The sequence below is a fragment of the Aegilops tauschii genome, chromosome 7, assembly GCF_002575655.3.
Source record: "Aegilops tauschii subsp. strangulata cultivar AL8/78 chromosome 7, Aet v6.0, whole genome shotgun sequence".
Taxonomy (NCBI): Eukaryota; Viridiplantae; Streptophyta; class Magnoliopsida; order Poales; family Poaceae; genus Aegilops; species Aegilops tauschii.
In genome coordinates this window covers 44,533,462-44,549,848 of record NC_053041.3, presented here as the reverse complement: position 1 = coordinate 44,549,848, position 16,387 = coordinate 44,533,462, and the positions used below count along the sequence as shown (strand labels likewise).

At 45.1% G+C, this 16,387-nt stretch overlaps 1 protein-coding gene across 1 annotated transcript; it reads right to left on the bottom strand.

The window, feature by feature from the left end:
• Positions 1-7,828: 7,828 nt before the first annotated feature.
• On the bottom strand, positions 7,829-9,138 carry LOC141026746 (probable indole-3-pyruvate monooxygenase YUCCA11). Its single transcript, XM_073503593.1, has 4 exons — positions 8,869-9,138; positions 8,315-8,548; positions 8,156-8,227; positions 7,829-8,008 (listed from the first exon to the last, which is right to left on the bottom strand). Exons 1-4 carry the CDS (start codon positions 9,136-9,138, stop codon positions 7,829-7,831), a joined length of 756 nt encoding a protein of 251 aa, XP_073359694.1.
• Between the last annotated feature and the right edge of the window lie 7,249 nt (positions 9,139-16,387).

Genomic DNA, 16,387 nt, shown 5'->3' with positions numbered 1-16,387 from the left:
TTTGTATCATTTGTCTTCCCATACACGCCCAAGAAGCTTAGCAGGTTCACGCAAATATTCTTCGTAACATGCATCACGTCGATTGCAGAGCGGACATCTAGGACTTTCCAATATTCTAGCTCCCAAAATATAGATTTCTTCTTCCACATGGGTGCGTGCCCGTCAACTCCCCGCGGAACTGATTGTCCGCCAGGACCCTTTCCAAAGATGACTTTCAAATCCTTGACCATATCAAATATCTCAGCACCAGTACGTTCCGCAGGCTTCGGCCGGTGATCTGCCTTGCCGTTGAAATGCTTGCCTTTCTTTCTTACGTTATGATTTCGGGGAAGAAATCGACGATGACCCAGGTACACGTTCTTCTTACAATTAACCAAACGTACACTTTCAGTCTCATGTAAGCAGTGCGTGCATGCATTGTATCCCTTATTTGTCTGTCCCGAAAGGTTACTAAGAGCAGGCCAATCGTTGATGGTTACAAAAAGCAACGCTCGTAGGTCAAATTCCTCTCCTTTGTGCTCATCCCAGACACGTACACCAGGTCTGGCCCACAACTGTAAAAGTTCATCAACTAATGGCCTTAGGTACACATCGATGTCGTTCCCGGGTTGCTTTGGACCTTGGATGAGCACTGGCATCATAATGAACTTCTGCTTCATGCACAACCAAGGAGGAAGGTTGTAGATGCATAGAGTCACGGGCCAGGTGCAATGGCTGGAGCTCTGCTCGCCAAAAGGATTCATGCCATCAGTACTTAGACCAAATCTTATGTTCCTTGCGTCAGCTGCAAAATCTTTGAACACTCTGTCGATCTTTCTCCATTGCGTTCCATCAGCGGGGTGTCTCAACTCCCCGTCGGACTTACGGTCCTCTTTGTGCCATCGCAACGACTTGGCATGCTTTTTGTTCATGAACAGACGTTTCAACCGTGGTATTATAGGAGCATACCACATCACCTTGGCGGGAACCCTCTTCCTGGGTTTCTCGCCCTCAACATCGTCACCAGGGTCATCGCCTCTGATCTTATAACGCAATGCAGTGCATACAGGGCATTCATTCAAATTCTCGTATTCACCGCGGTAGAGGATGCAGTCGTTAATGCATGCATGTATCTTCAGAGCCTCTAAACCTAGAGGGCAGACAACCTTCTTTGCTTCGTACGTACTGGCGGGCAACTCGTTATTCTTCGGAAACATATTCTTCAACATTTTCAGCAAATTTTCAAATGATGAGTCACCTACACCTTCCTGTGCCTTCCATTTTAGCAAATCCAGTGTGCAGCCCAGCTTTTTCAGACTATTATCGCATCCTGGATACAACGACTTTTTGTGATCCTCTAACATGCGATCCAAATTCTCCCTATCCTTGTCAGTTTCGCAGCGTCTCCGTGCATCAGCAATGGTCCGACCAAGATCATCAGCGGGCTCATCATGTGCCTCTTCTTCACCTTCACCTAACCCTTCCCCACCTTCAGCATCATCCTCCATGAAAGTATCACCGAAATGATCATGATAGTTGTCATCGATATCATCCCCTTCTTCATCTTCTTCCATTCTAACCCCTCTTTCTCCATGCTTGGTCCAACAATTATAGCTTCGCATGAAACCGCGCCGAAGCAGGTGCATGTGAACCTCTCTTGAGGAGGAGTAACCCTTCTGATTCTTACAGACAGCACATGGACAGATAATAAAACCTCGCTGCTTGTTCGCATTTGCCACTACGAGGAAATCTTTCAAACCCGTAGTGAACTCGCCGGAGAGTCGGGGACCGTACATCCATTGCCGATTCATCTGCATTATTATTATATAAAGTATATAATTAACCATCATGCATTTGTTAAACTAACTAGCTAGAAATAATACAAATTAAACAATGAACTACACACATGCATATTTTATCAATGACACATGAAAGGTTCAAGTTGCTAACCGCGATCACGGAGGAAAAATAAATGAGAAAGCTCAAGTGTGGCTCGGACACTTCATATCATGTTTGTTTCAGGCTCTCGGGCAGTTCATCGAACACCTTGTGTGCATAGGAGGAACCAAAAGCAAACCCACCACCCCCTTCTGAAAATTGTGAAGTGAGCTGAGTCCTATATATAGGGATGGGCCTTTAGTCCCGGTTGGCCTCGCCAACCGCGACTAAAGGCCTACGGGGACCTTTAGTCCCGGTTGGCCAGGCCAACCGGGACTAAAGCCCCTCCCGTCCGCCAGCTGGATGGGCCTTTAGTCCCGGTTGGCCTGGCCAACCGCGACTGAAGGCCTTCGGGGACCTTTAGTCCCGGTTGGCCAGGCCAACCGGGACTAAAGCCCCTCCCGTCCGCCAGCTGTCGACCGAGCGCGCTGGGCCCAGATAGTTGGTCGCGGGTCCCAGATAGTTGGTCGCGGGTCTCCTCCCGAACCGCGACTAAAGACCCCTTTTGTCGCGGTTCGATTATTTTGGGGACTAATGGGGGCGTATGGAAGCCTCTTTTTCTACTAGTGGAAGTAGTACGTATAGGAATTGGATTAGTTTCGGCTTTGGTACGTGTTGGCTTGGGTGAGTCAGCTTCGAGTAGGATAGATGGTCCTGGCTATGTGTATATATACGCAGCGTTGGGTGAGTTTTGTAACCGTGGAGAGAAAACTAGAAAATAGAAATAAAGAGAAAAACAAAGGGCTCGATACGGGCCCTTGGCTATCAGTTTTGTGTGTGCGTGTTCATCGTGTGATTTGATGTGACCGATCCTAAGGGTGAATTTCCAACATTTGGTATCTAGAGCAAGGTCGCGGTGAAGCTGCACTTGCCACGGGGTGGTGACCCGACAAGCACCTCGGGGCGGGCGATATAGTTGCTGGGTGGTGCAGCGACGAGGAGCGGGCGATACAGTCATTGGTGTAGCGACGTGGAGGATAAGAGATAGTCGTTCGGCGGAGCGACGACGAAACGGCGGCGTGGACGCTGTCGCAAGCAAGGTGACGAGGTGATCGTCGTTCGACGAAACTACCTGGAGGAGGGCGACAGGGCTGTCGTCAGCAACGCGTTGGTGATCGTTGATGGTTATGGAGGTGCCAAAGTTGCGACATCGAGGAAATCATCGAGATCATTGTTGGAGGGTGCAAGATGGAGATGGCGAAGTTGCAAGCTGTCGTCTAGGTGTGCACATGAGTTCTTATAAGGTGCGTCCAAGAGTTCAGGTGTGTGAGTCTTCTGTTACAGTTGATATGCGTCACTGGCGAAGGAGAATTGCGAGCGAGAGCAGGCGGAAAAATGAATTTGTGCCTTGCATTTCCATTCGTGATCAAGGAGTAACGGCGAGTTCGTATACGGTGGAGATGAGTTGCACGCATATGGCGAGTTGTGTTGCCGCTGGATAGGAGATGTCGTTTGGTAAGTTGTGGCACCAACGACAAAGAAATAAGATGTGGCGGGTGAATAGATGTGTCTCCCCGTGTGCAAGTAGTCAACGAGAAGATGAAGACCAACGTGAAGAGGACGCGCATCAGTTAAGTTGAGTTCCTGCATGAGGCTATACGTTTAGTCTGCATGTAACACGCTAAGATGTGGCAGCGTGGCTGGAACTCCGGGTAATCGTTGGTAGTCCGGGTAATCGTTGATTTCAGTCTACAAGTCGGCATGAAAAAAGATGGTGAGGAAGTGGTGGCCATCGTTGCAAGAAGAGAGAAGTTACGATCCGATAAGTCGCGTCACCAGAGGCAGCCAACATGACAAGTTGAACAGGTGTCGTCTACGTGTCTCGTTTCTATAAAAATTCGGATGTTTGAATTAGGGGTGAATGTTGGAATAATCCAAACAATTCTATGTGTGTGAGCTTTACTAGTTGAGTTTTGTAAGAATTAGTATAAGCGTAATCAAGGTAGCCGGTGGTTAGGAGAGTCCGATTTTGTGTCTTCGTTGGCTTGTATGCCAGGAGTTGGCCGTGTCCTAGTACTGAGAAGTAGTACGTATAGGAATTGAATTAGTTTCGGTTGAGTCGGTTTCATGCGCTAGTTTTGGTACGTGTTGGCTTGGGTGAGTCGGCTTCGAGTAGGATAGTTAGTCCTGGCTATGTGTATATGTACGCAGCGTTGGGTGAGTTTTGTAGCCGTAGAGAGAAAACCAGAAAATTGAAATAAAGAGAAAAACAAAGGGCTCGATACGGGCCCTTGGCTATCAGTTTTATGTGCGCATGTTTATTGGGTGATTTGATGTGATCGATTCTGAGAATGAATTTCCAACATTGACTAGTTCTAGCAATTCCATTTGCACATTGATAAATGGTAGCTATAATCGACGAAATCTGGATGCCATGCCTATGGATGAAATCTGAATGCCATGCCTATAATATTAGTCTGACTAATAACAAAGCGCAAACAGAGGTACACTTCATTCTCCTTGCCTCTACAGAAAGGGAAGAACACCAGAGGATGTCTAAACTCTGACGGAAGTGGCGAAGCAACTGCTGAAGGTGGTTCTGCGAAGGAAATTACGTTTGTGCTCAGTGGTAGATTAAACTAGATTTTTTTCACTAATTAATATGGAACGGGTATAAAGCATCTATCCTGGCTTGGCTTGAAGATGGGTGCTGAATCACGTACATATCAAGCAAATGTTTGGAGTAATAAATAAAAACTTGGAAGCTACTGCAATTACTCGTGTGTGTTTGACATGAAGAAATGAACTACTTTGACTTGATTATCTTTTGCACCATTTGCTGTTGATGATTTGGGATTGTATTAATTGCACTTAGTCCCTTGTTGTTACATATCATGTTCAAGTGGATGACTTTTGCATCTGTAAATTCAAATAAATAAAATACTGTAGGTAATTGTTCAACAAAAATTACAAAGCTCTTTGCACCATGTGAGTATAAAGCCCTTGATTATATTATAAAAGTAATGCTTACTCCCTGGCACATATGAACCTTGAAATAAACAGAAAACTAGTTCTATCAAAGATAGATAGACAGGTGGCAGTGGATAGATTTCTCAAAGAATCAACCGTCTAGCACACTAGCCCTGGTAAACTACATGAAAAAGATAAAAAAAATCGAGAAGCAGTGGATAGATTTCTCAAAGAATCAACTGTCTAGCACACTAGCCCTGGTAAACTACATGAAAAAGATAAAAAAAATCAAGAAAACGCAAAAGACCTTTGCATTTCATTGCATTGAAAGGATGGGGAAAAGTGCATTAATTCAAAAATTGTTCAGAAAATTGGAAAATTTCATGAATTTCGAAATTTGTTCATGATTTTGAAAAGTTCACAAACTTAGACAAAAATTCATAATTTTTTTTTAAAATTGTTAGATTTGAAAAAACTTCACGAATTGGAAAAAAAGTTCATGGGTTTTGAAATGAAGTTCTCTGGTTTGAAAAAAGTTCATCGATTTGGACCAAAAAGTTCACGGATTTGAAAAAAGTTCATCAATTTTGAAAAAAAATCACATATTTGAAAAAGCATCCGGATTTTGAACAATAATTCTCGGATTTGGAAAATTTTCATCATTTTTTGAAAAAGAATTCATGGATTTTAAAAAAGTTCACAGATTTTAAAAAGGAAGTTCACTAAGAAAGTTGCAAAAAACTGAAAAATATTCATGGATTTTAAAAAATGTTAACTAGACAGTTTGCAAAAAACTGAAAAAAACCACAGATTTGAAAAAAGTTCTAGAAAATTGAAAAAGGTTCATGCTTTTAAGAAAGAAAACAGGAAAAAGGAAAATAAAAAACTGTAGAAAAACTGGCAAAAGAAAACACAAAAAATATAATTAGAGCCTTCGTTGTAGTGTTACATAGTTGACGCATAACAAAAAAGAGGAAAAACAGTTTATTGGCACGTAAGTTGTTGTGGCCGAGTTGGTTGTCCTAGTTGACTTGATCCGTTAGGTTGAGGGATTGTAACCTACTCTTGCCCATTTTTGAAGTTTGGAAAAACAAAAGAAAATATGAATGGGCCAAGCACAGGCCATTGATGGAGAGGTCCTCTTCGGCGCCATCAGCGCCGCTTAGGCTAGCTGGCGCTCGAAGGCAGCATGGGCCGGCCCAGCATCGCTGGCGTCTAGCAAAAATGAACCAGCATGCCAACTCTAAATACACGAGCGACTAACCACTGCGCCACCATCGCTTTGATGTCATCAATTGAAAAACACGCTATTTGACCATTTTTCCGGTCCCAGTATAAATTATTTGGGGAAAAACTCGTCAATATGAAAAAAGATTTCACGAATTCTTAAGAAGTTCATCTATTTTAAAAGCAGTTCTTGGATTTTCTCAAAACAAATTCATAAAATCGAAAAAAGTTCATCAATTTTCTTAAAAAAAGTTCAAAAATTTGAAAATAGTTCTCTGAATTTTGAAAAAAGCTCACGGATTTGAGAAAAGTTAATGGATTTTAAAAAGGTTCATCGATTATGATAAAAAAAGTTCACAAATTTTAAAAGAGTTCACCAAATTTTGAAAAAAAAAGTTCATGGATTTGAGAAAAGTTCATTGATTTTAGAAAAATCACCAATTTAGATAAAAAAAGTTCACAAATTTGAAAAGAGTTCACTAAATTTTGAAAAAAGGTTCTCAGGTTTATAAAAAGTTCACCAATTTCGGTAAAAAAGTTCACTAATGTGAAAAAGGTTCACTAGTTTTCACAAAAGGTTCACAAATTTGAAAAGAGTTCACCAAATTTTGAAAAAAGGTTCTCAGGTTTATAAAAAGGTTCACCAATTTCGGTAAAAAAGTTCACTAATGTGAAAAAGGTTCACTAATGTGAGTTCGAGTGTCAACAGCCCACAGTTTTTTGCAGTTTAGAACAAAAAAAAGGGCAGAAATGGGCCGGCCCAGTGCGCAGAGAGGGGTATGCGCCCGTTTGCAGAAATGCCATATTCGGGCGCTAAAGGCGCCGAATAGGGTTTGGCCCGTTGGTGGGAGGGGGCCGGGGAGTTGTGCGCCCGTTTCTAAACTAGCCCTGTACGCAAAGACCGTGAGGGGTGGGCCAAGCCAAGGCCGCAGGGGGGGAGGGGGCAGTTCTGTGTCCGTTTCTAAATTAGCCTTGTACAACATATACGGTGATTAGGCAAAAGTCTATACTACCCTTTATACGAGGGGTGTATAACGTAGACTTTCTAACAATGATTCTCTCCCCCCTGATTTTGAGGGAGGTGGCCCCACAATCCTCCTATATCCAATCCAGAGTGTCTATGTTGCACATTACGTAAAGTACATAGATTAGTTTACGTAGATGTAGCATTGTCCTTGTATTAATTGCACTTAGTCCCTTGTTTTTTTTTCGCAGACAGTTAGTCCCTTGTTGTTGAACATCATGTTCAAGGGGACGACTTTTGCATGTGTAAATTCAAGTAAATAAAATACTGTAGGTAACCGTTCAATAAAAATTACAAAGCTCTTTTCACCATGTGAGTATAAATCCCTTGATTATATTATAAAATTAATGCTTACTCCCTGGCACATATGAACCTTGAAATAAACAAAAATCTGGTTCTATCAAATATAGATGAAGATAGATAGACAGGTGGCCGTGGATAGATTTTTCAAAAAATCAACCGTCTAGCACTGGTAAACTACTTGTAAAAGATAAAAAAACAAATCGAGAAAACACAAATGACCTATGCGTTTCATTGCATTGAAAGGATGGGGGGAAGTTATAGTCCTCCTAGGAGGTTAATTTTATAGTACATCATACAACTCAGTGGACATCCGAGGATTGGTGAAGAACAACCCGCGGTCCTTGTGCCCCTGCCTTACCCCATCATTGGATCTCATCCTTGCTCTTGTTGAGGAGCCTAGTGATGGAAGGCATCGCGTTGTCGAAGACGCATTCACTATTTGATAATTTAGCTGGACATAGCGCCTATCACTGATTTGATGCCATTGGCGATATTCTTGGCATCTGCTGCAATACCAGCCAATCCTCTCCTTCCTAACCCAGCACAGTAGAGCCCATTTTCGCCTTTCCAATGATTCGGATATTCTTTGATGGGCAGTCCATTGCCATTTAACATGCTCTCGCCATTCTGGGATAAAAAAATAACATAGAGCTTGTTAGCACATTTAACAATTGTTGCACCAAGAAAACAAACTCAGACATATTCAAACATCGATGTTGTTACCTTGAGTCATATATTTGCTGTGCTTTTGTATCCAGTTGCAAACACAATCACGTCAAATGATATCTTTTTACTGCATTGAAATTCAACTATATCGCCCATGATCTTACTAATGCTCCCCTGTACCTGTAGGAGATAAATAGAATATTGATAACTTGCCATATAAAGACAACATATGTTATGAAATTTATGTCATGTTAAGGATATACTTACTTTGATGATACCTTTTTTGATTAACCCAACAGTGCCAACATCAATAACAGCGGATCGGCCGGTTTTTGACTTGAGGATCATTGGATCCATTTTTGGCCTTCTGATGCCATACCTCGATAGGTTTCCAAATATTAAATTCACCGCCATCACAAGGAGCTTATCCACTAGATTCAGTGGAAGGCGGCGAGCAAGTGTCATCCCCAACCGGATTAGTTCCTTTGTCATTACATGAATCTGCAACCACAAAACATGTCACATCTCTTTTGAAGCCTGCATCATCGAATAAAATTTCATAGAATCATCTTCTTTCAAGAGTTAATTTTTCGGTGTAGTTCGTCTAATTGCTTAGTTGTTTGTGCATGTTATAAAACAATCTATCGCTTTATACCATGACATAATTTCTAGTAATAACTCTGAAAAATGCATCCATCTAGTGGTGGTTATAATAAGAAATTGCCATGTACCCACAGAAAATATATAGTGCCCATAGGGTGGGGGTGGGGGATTCCCTAGTGTTTCCAGGTCAAAAAATAATATATAGTGCGTGTACATACCGGGCTTCGTATAATGACTGAAGTATTGGCACCATAGGCCGCAAGGTCATAAGCAAATTCCATTCCAGGGTTGCCAGATCCAATGACCAATACATTCATGCCAGAGTAGCTCTTGCCTGACTTGTAGCTTGAGGAGTGGACGACATCACCCGGAAAACTTTGCAGTCCGGGGATCATTGGAATATTCTCTGCACTATTCTCACCACTTGCCACAACAAGAAACTTTGCTGTGAACCTGACTATTGTGCTCTTTGCCATGTCATGTGCCATGATGGACCAACATTTTTTGTCATCGTCAAATGTGGATGACTCCACACTAGTGAGATACTTGGGTTGAATATTGAAACGCTCTACATAGTCATCCAAGTACTTCACAAACAAGGTTTTTGGTATGTATGTTGGAGCATCTAGTGGGTATGACATGTGTGGCAACTCACAGAACTCCTTTGGAAGATGCAGCTTGAGGCGATCGTAGGCGCGGTTGGACCAAAGCGACGCGCTGCAACTTTCACGCTCGACAATGAGATAGGGAATTGAGAATTGGCTAAGTCATGCTGCTGTTGCAAGGCCTGCTGGCCCAGTGCCGACAATCAACACTACCACATTATCCATTTCAAAGAGAAGAGTTGACAAGGTTGTGGGATGGGTGCAATGGTAGGCTGGAGTGTTTGCTTGTTTGCTCGATGAATCTTTGGATGCATATATGGGCATATATATACTGGTATGTTTCATGTATCAATCTATTTAGAATGAGGAATGAAAAAGGTAAAGATTTATTGACGCCTTATCCTGGTGTGTACTAGTATTCCGTCTAAATATTGAACCATTGGTGTGAAAGCATGTCCTGATACATTATAGAGGATACAAAATAGGCAGGAAACGCACTCTTGATCGATTGTTTTTCTGGAAACTTATCAACCGGCTTTGGATATGTTTAGACTAAAATCTCTTTAGAATTTCTTTCCGTTCCTGTTGTCATCAATGAAAATTCATACGGGCTAAGGATATGTTTAGTATATACTCCCTCCGTCCCAAATTATTTGTCGCAGAAATGGATGTATCTAGACATATTTTTAGTTCTAGATACATCCATTTCTATCCATTTTCAGGACGTAATTCGGGCGGGGGAGTACTTGTATTGAAAGATCGTGGATGTCGCCTAGTGGGGGCGGGGTGAATTAGTGCATTAACATAATTACGGTTTAGGCTTGAACAAATGCAGAATAAAACTAGCGTTTAATTTGTCAAGCACAAAACCTAAAATATCTAGGCTCACCTATGTGCACCAACAACTTATGCTAAGCAAGATAAACAACTAGGTGATAGCAAGATAGATAACATGAAACACTATGGCTATCACAAAGTAAAGTGCATAAGTAAAGGGCTCGGGTAAGAGATAACCGAGGCACGCGGAGACACGATGTATCCCGAAGTTCACACCCTCGTGGATGCTAATCTCCGTTTGGAGTGGTGTGGAGGCACAATGCTCCCCAAGAAGCCACTAGGGCCACCGTAATCTCCTCACGCTATCACACAGTGCAAGATGTCGTGATTTCACTAAGGGACCCTTGAGGGCGGTCACCGAACCCGTACAAATGGCAACCCTTGTGACGGTCACCGAACTCGTACACTTTGGCAACCCTATGGGGCGGTCACCGGTACCCGTAAAATTGCTCGGGGCGATCTCCACAACCTAATTGGAGACCCCGACGCTTGCCCGAAGCTTTACACCACAATGATTGAGTTTCGACAACACCAACCATCTAGGGTATCAAGGCACCCAAGAGGAACAAGCTCTAGTGTGCCCAAACACCCAAGAGTAACAAGCTTCTCAACTTCACTTCCACGTATCATCGTGGAGAACTCAAACCGATGCACCAAATGCAATGGCAAGGGCACACAGAGTGCCCAAGTCCTTCTCTCCCAAATCCCACCAAAGCAACTAATGATAGGGAGGAAAATGAGAGGAAGAACAAAGAAGAGAACACAAAGAACTCCAAGATCTAGATCCAAGGGGTTCCCCTCACATAGAGGAGAAAGTGATTGGTGGAAACATAGATCTGGATCTCCTCTCTCTTTTCCCTCAAGAACTAGCAAGAATCATTGGAGGGATTGAGAGTTAGCAAGCTCGAAGAAGGTCAATAATGGGGAAGAACACGAGCTTAAAGGATAAGGTTCAAAGGGGAAGAAGAACCCCTTTTATAGGAGGAAAAAAATCCAACTGTTACCTTGCTCCCAGCCCGCACAAAGCGGCACTACCGCTCGGGCGGTAGTAACCCAAAAGTAGTGCAATGGCACGAAGCCACGAGGGGTAGTGCAGCCGGAGCGGTACTACCGCTGGGATTGCAGCTCGGGGTTACTCAGAAGCAGAGCAGGAACAGGAGAGAAGCAGTAGAACTGCTATGGCGGTACTACTGCCCATCTAAGTGGTACTACTGCTTATAGGTAGTAGTGCTGCCCTCCACAGCCGCTTCACCTCCGCTGAGAGTGCATCGAGACCTAGAGGGAGTGGTAGTGCAGCGGTAGTAGCGTGTAGTACTACTGCTTAAAGGCGGTACTATCGCTTCACACTACCGTTGCATTTCCGCGCAAACCCAACACGAAAGCCGAGTTCCCAGAAGCAGCGGTAGTAGCCGCGGTACTGGACAACCCGGTTGTCACATCCTAGCTAGTTCATGCATTAGAGTGTTGCATCATGTCTACTTTTCCTAGAAACTTGAAATGGGGATGCCAGAAACCCCCAGCACCCCCCTAACACAACTAGGGTTTATTAAAATCCTTTTCAATGAACCTGAAATGCCCTCCAAAAATGTTCACCATCTTTGGTCCTGGCTAAAACCTCTGCCAAAAATGGTTTCATATTTTTGGAGGCTATTCTGGATTTTTCACCAAGCCATAAGTATTTGCATTTGGGCAATTTAAATCCTATAAATATTTTAAAATGCCCAAATAATCTTGAAGGTATTTTTAGGCTGTTGAGAATATTTCAAAGGTGCCTCTGAATATTTTCTGGATTTTCCTAAATGGAATAGTATTTCTACTATTTCAAAACACAGAACAGAAACAAATAAAAAGAAAAACAGAAAGCAGAGAGGGAACTTACCTGGCAGGCCACCTGGCGGCCCAGCATTGTGCTGGCCCATGGCCAGTCAGCTGCTTGCTCCCGCCAGAGCAGGCACAGAGGTGACGCCGGCGTGCGCGAGCTCGCCACGGCGCCACCTGCTTGCCGCCTCGCCCGTGGACGAGCAGGACGACCCCACGTCGCGCCCCCGAGCCCCTGGACACCTCCTTTCTCCCCCATCGCCTCTCCCTCGCCTTCCTCCACCATGGCCGACGCAGCCGCCGCCACCTCGCCGGAGTAGCCGTAGCCACCGTCGTCCTCGCGCCGCCCCACCGTGTCCAGCAGCTCCGCCGTCGCCTTCTCCTTCGAGCAAGTTGGGCCCCGAGCGCTCGCTTGCCCCGAAGCCACTGCTCCGACCTCGCCTTCACCGCCCACCGCCGGAGATCCCCTCCGCCGTCACCACCGCAGCAGTTCACCCCCGACCTCGCCGTTCGCTCCGTCGCAACCACCGTGAGCCTGGCCACCTCTCCATCCTCTCCATTCTCCCTCTCGAGCTCCGTAGCAACTGCACGTAGCTCACCCGCACGCGTCGCCGCCGAGCTCGTCGCCGACGAGGCTCCGGCCATCCAACGGTCGCACCACCATGGCCGCTAGCTTCACTGCATCGCCAGGAGCCCGTAGCACCATCGCACGCCCCTCGCCGTGCTCTCTAGCGACGGGTTCGACTACACCCGTACCCCGGCAGCCGTACAGCTCGTCGCCGGCGTCGATTCCGACGACCCCGAGCTCCACCTCCACCACCAATCGACGCGGGTTGCTCCCAGCTACGCGTAGGTGCCCTCCGCCGCCCCTTTGGTCGCCGGAGGAGGAATCCCGCAGCCTCCACCGCGTCTGGACGTCGCCGGCGAGTCAGCGTGGTTTGACCACGGGTTTGACCCCCCAGAGTCAGTGACAGTGGGGCTCGCCTGCTAATTAACCTGAGTTAGAGTTAAATTAATTCTAATTAGTTTAACTAACTAACAATGACACTGACACAGGGGACCCACACGTCAGGTTTGACCTGGACGACCCCGTTGACCGCTGACGTCATCGTGACACACTGCTGACGTAATAAACAATTTAATTACTGGAATTATTTCTATACAGGAAATTCCAGAAAATATCACAAACTTCAAAAAATCATAGAAAATAATCTATAGCTCAGAATGAAAAGATTTATATATGAAAAATGATCAAAAAAATCCATTCTATCCATCTGTATTGGTGTCATGCATGTTTAAGCAACTTAACCTACTGTTTAATGCAGAACAAGATAAAGCACTAATAAGGACCACATATGAACTTGGAATTTGAATCTTTGATTCAAAATAGTCCAAACCCATCTGGTCTTAGTTGCATTAGCCCAATACACCCATTTTTCCATGTCTCATGCATGCATCATATTGTTGCACTTGCTTGGTGTTGATTATGCTTCGTTGTGTTCCTCGTGGTAGGTCTTGCCTCCGAGGATATTCACGAGTATCCAACTGAAGGGCAGTATCCCACCACCACTCCGTCATGCAAGCAACCCATTGATCATTTCGATACAAACCCATCTTCTCGCTTCTGCTCTCATTTACTGCATTAAGACAACGCGAATCAAACTGCTGTGTGTTGCGGTAGTTGAACCCACTTTCCTTTGCATGACCTGTCATTGCCACAGTAACTAGTTGAAACCCACTAGCATGTGTAGGAGTTGATTGAGCCATGTTGTGTGCCTACAATGCTATGCTTGCTACGCTTAGAGTCGTGTCAGGTCTGGCTCATCAGGGTGATGGACTAGAGTGAAAGCATGTGTCGGTAATGAGAGTGAGGTGTTGAATACGATTTGGTAAAGGTATCGATGAGAGGCCATGTAGGAGTACATGGTGGGTTGTTTCATTGAGGCCGTCCCTAAGAACTGAGATCTGTATGCGTGATTTAAGATTCAGCTACTACCACGCATTGGGCCCGAAACCAATGGACCCCCTCGGCTTCTTAATCACCCTTGTCCTCTGTCCAGGAGTTGCACGTAGTTTCTGGTGTTTGTAGTAAGCTGGAGGCCGTGGACAGCGCTGACCAAGGGGTGGGCTGTGATGCGGTAGGCTCGTGGCCCGGTGTACCGAGTCGCCCGTTTGGTGTCTCGGGAACCCTGCACACATCGTTCGGGGCCGTATGTGGAAACCTCGGCCGGACTCCCTGCGGATGGAACCTGAATAGGCGATAAACCTGGACTAGAGACTCGAGTGTTTAGGTAGGCTGTGGCCGACACCCACGTTGGGCTTCCGCTTGAAGGTTGCCGAGTACATGTCGTGTAGCGACGGTAAGTGGTGAGAGCGTGTGTGACGAAGTACACCCCTGCAGGGTATAAAACTATTCGAATAGCCGCGTCCGCGGTAAAGGACTACTTGGTCGCTTATGCAGTTCATAGACAAGTAAAAGGATACTACTAAAAGCCTCAAGATAAGTGTGAGTACCGCGGATGGCCCTCTCGTAGGTTGACGAGGGAGGATCCACGGTGTAGTATTGTGTTGGTGATTAGTGGACTCGTGTGCGAAAACTATTTTACAAGTGGTGTCTTGTAGGATAGCTTAGCCAAGAGTCAAAGCTGGCTTGCTGCATTAACTCCACTACCTTCTTGAGAATGAACATGTATAGTAGGATCTGTTGTAAGACTTGCTGAGTACCTTTGTACTCATGTTGCTTCAATTACTGTTTTCAGACGACAACACCGCCCCTTCCGATGGGTTCTATGTAGAACTCGACGACGACGAGTGACTTGCCACCCAGGTGGTGATCTAGGCTTGTGAAGGGCCTACGTAGATAGACAGGCTTCGTCAAGCCTTCTTTCTTTCTAGTGTCTGTACCCAGACAAGTTTGCTTCCGCATGTGCTTGTATGTTTGTATGACTTGAGTGTCGGGTCATGTGACCCCTATCTGTATGAACATGTTATGTAAGGCTCTCCGGAGCCCCTTTAAATAAAGTACTTGAGTTGTAGAGTTTTGTTGTGATGCCATGTTGTATTTACACATATCGAGCATATTGTGTGTATGATTGAAATGCTTGGTATGTGTGGGATCCGACAATCTGGTTGTTTGTCCTTGGCAGCCTCTCTTATGGGGAAATGTAGTCTAGTGCCTCCTTGAGCCATAGTAGTGCGCTACAGCCCGGTTCACCGGAGTCCTGCTAGCCCAGCACTACTGCTCTGGACACTTGACTGGCCGGCATGTGTTTCATATCGTTCCTGTGTCTGTCCCTTCGGGGAAATGTCACGCGGTGACATCCGGAGTCCTGCCTAGCCTGCTACAGCCCGGGTTCCCGGAGTCCTGTTAGCCCAGTGCTACAGCCCGGATTCACACGCTGCTGACCGACACATTCGATGTTGATTCATGTATGTCTGTCCCCATACGTTAGTGGCGCTTTGGGTTCACGACTAGCCATGTCGGCCCGGGTTCTCTGTCATATGGATGCTAGCGACATTGTCATATACGTGAGCCAAAAGGCGCAAACGGTCCCGGGCCATGGTAAGGCGACACCCGTGGGAGTACCGTGCGTGAGGCCGCAATGTGATATGAGGTGTTACAGGCTAGATCGGTGTGACTTAGAATCGGGGTCCTAGCGGTACTATCACTTATAAGCGGTACTACCGCTAACGAGAGCGGTACTATCGCTTGTGGCCTGCAGCTCACAAGCACAACAACAGATGACTAGAAAAAAACCAGAACTGCCATAACTTCTACAAATGAGCTCCGAATTGAGGAAACTCAAGCTTACTGGATAGATGATGATGAATATTATCCAACGGCGAAACCAAAATTGCTGTGCTCAGCATGGCGTGATCAACAAACGAGAGTCATCGGAAGAGGACTGTACATGGAGAGGCTGACAGCTGGGACCCACGAGGTCCATGGTCGCACGCAAGGAAAGTTCCTCCTTATTAAGCGGAAAGAAATGTTTTCTCCCCCTGACAGCTGGAACCCACCAGCTACATCTTCACACGCAAGGAAGTGCCTCCTTATTACATGAAAAACAATAATATGATTATCAATATGACCATATCATGTACATCATTTCTCCCAAATAAATATATGTTCGGTAGATGATGTTTCTTCCATCTCTGCAACTGTAGTTGATTGTGCAGATCTATACTGCAACTTTAGTTTTACTTATGATCAAAGTCTTCACATTTTCTTAGGAATTGCATTACTTATGCTGGACTCTTTTTGTATAAACACCATCTTAGGACTCGCAACATGATCGTCAGTGTAGTAATTTCTCTTGATGTGTATACAAACAACTACTTCACTGTATTATGTAGGACGATAGTTGATGCCACTAGAGATACTAAAGCAGTTGGAATATACCTGCAACATCTCGCCTTACCATGTAGACTTGATGTGCTTTCTTCCATTTATGCTTCTAGAGATGATATGCTCTCC

What these genes read in the sequence shown, in the direction of transcription:
- LOC141026746 (XM_073503593.1), bottom strand. Translation starts at nt 9,138, where the DNA reads ATGGCACATGACATGGCAAAGAGCACAATAGTCAGGTTCACAGCAAAG. An exon ending in CAGTCATTATACGAAGCCCG is followed by an intron (nt 8,549 to 8,868) that starts GTATGTACACGC and finishes TTGTGGTTGCAG; the next exon opens with ATTCATGTAATGACAAAGGA. An exon ending in TCAAAAAAGGTATCATCAAA is followed by an intron (nt 8,228 to 8,314) that starts GTAAGTATATCC and finishes TATCTCCTACAG; the next exon opens with GTACAGGGGAGCATTAGTAA.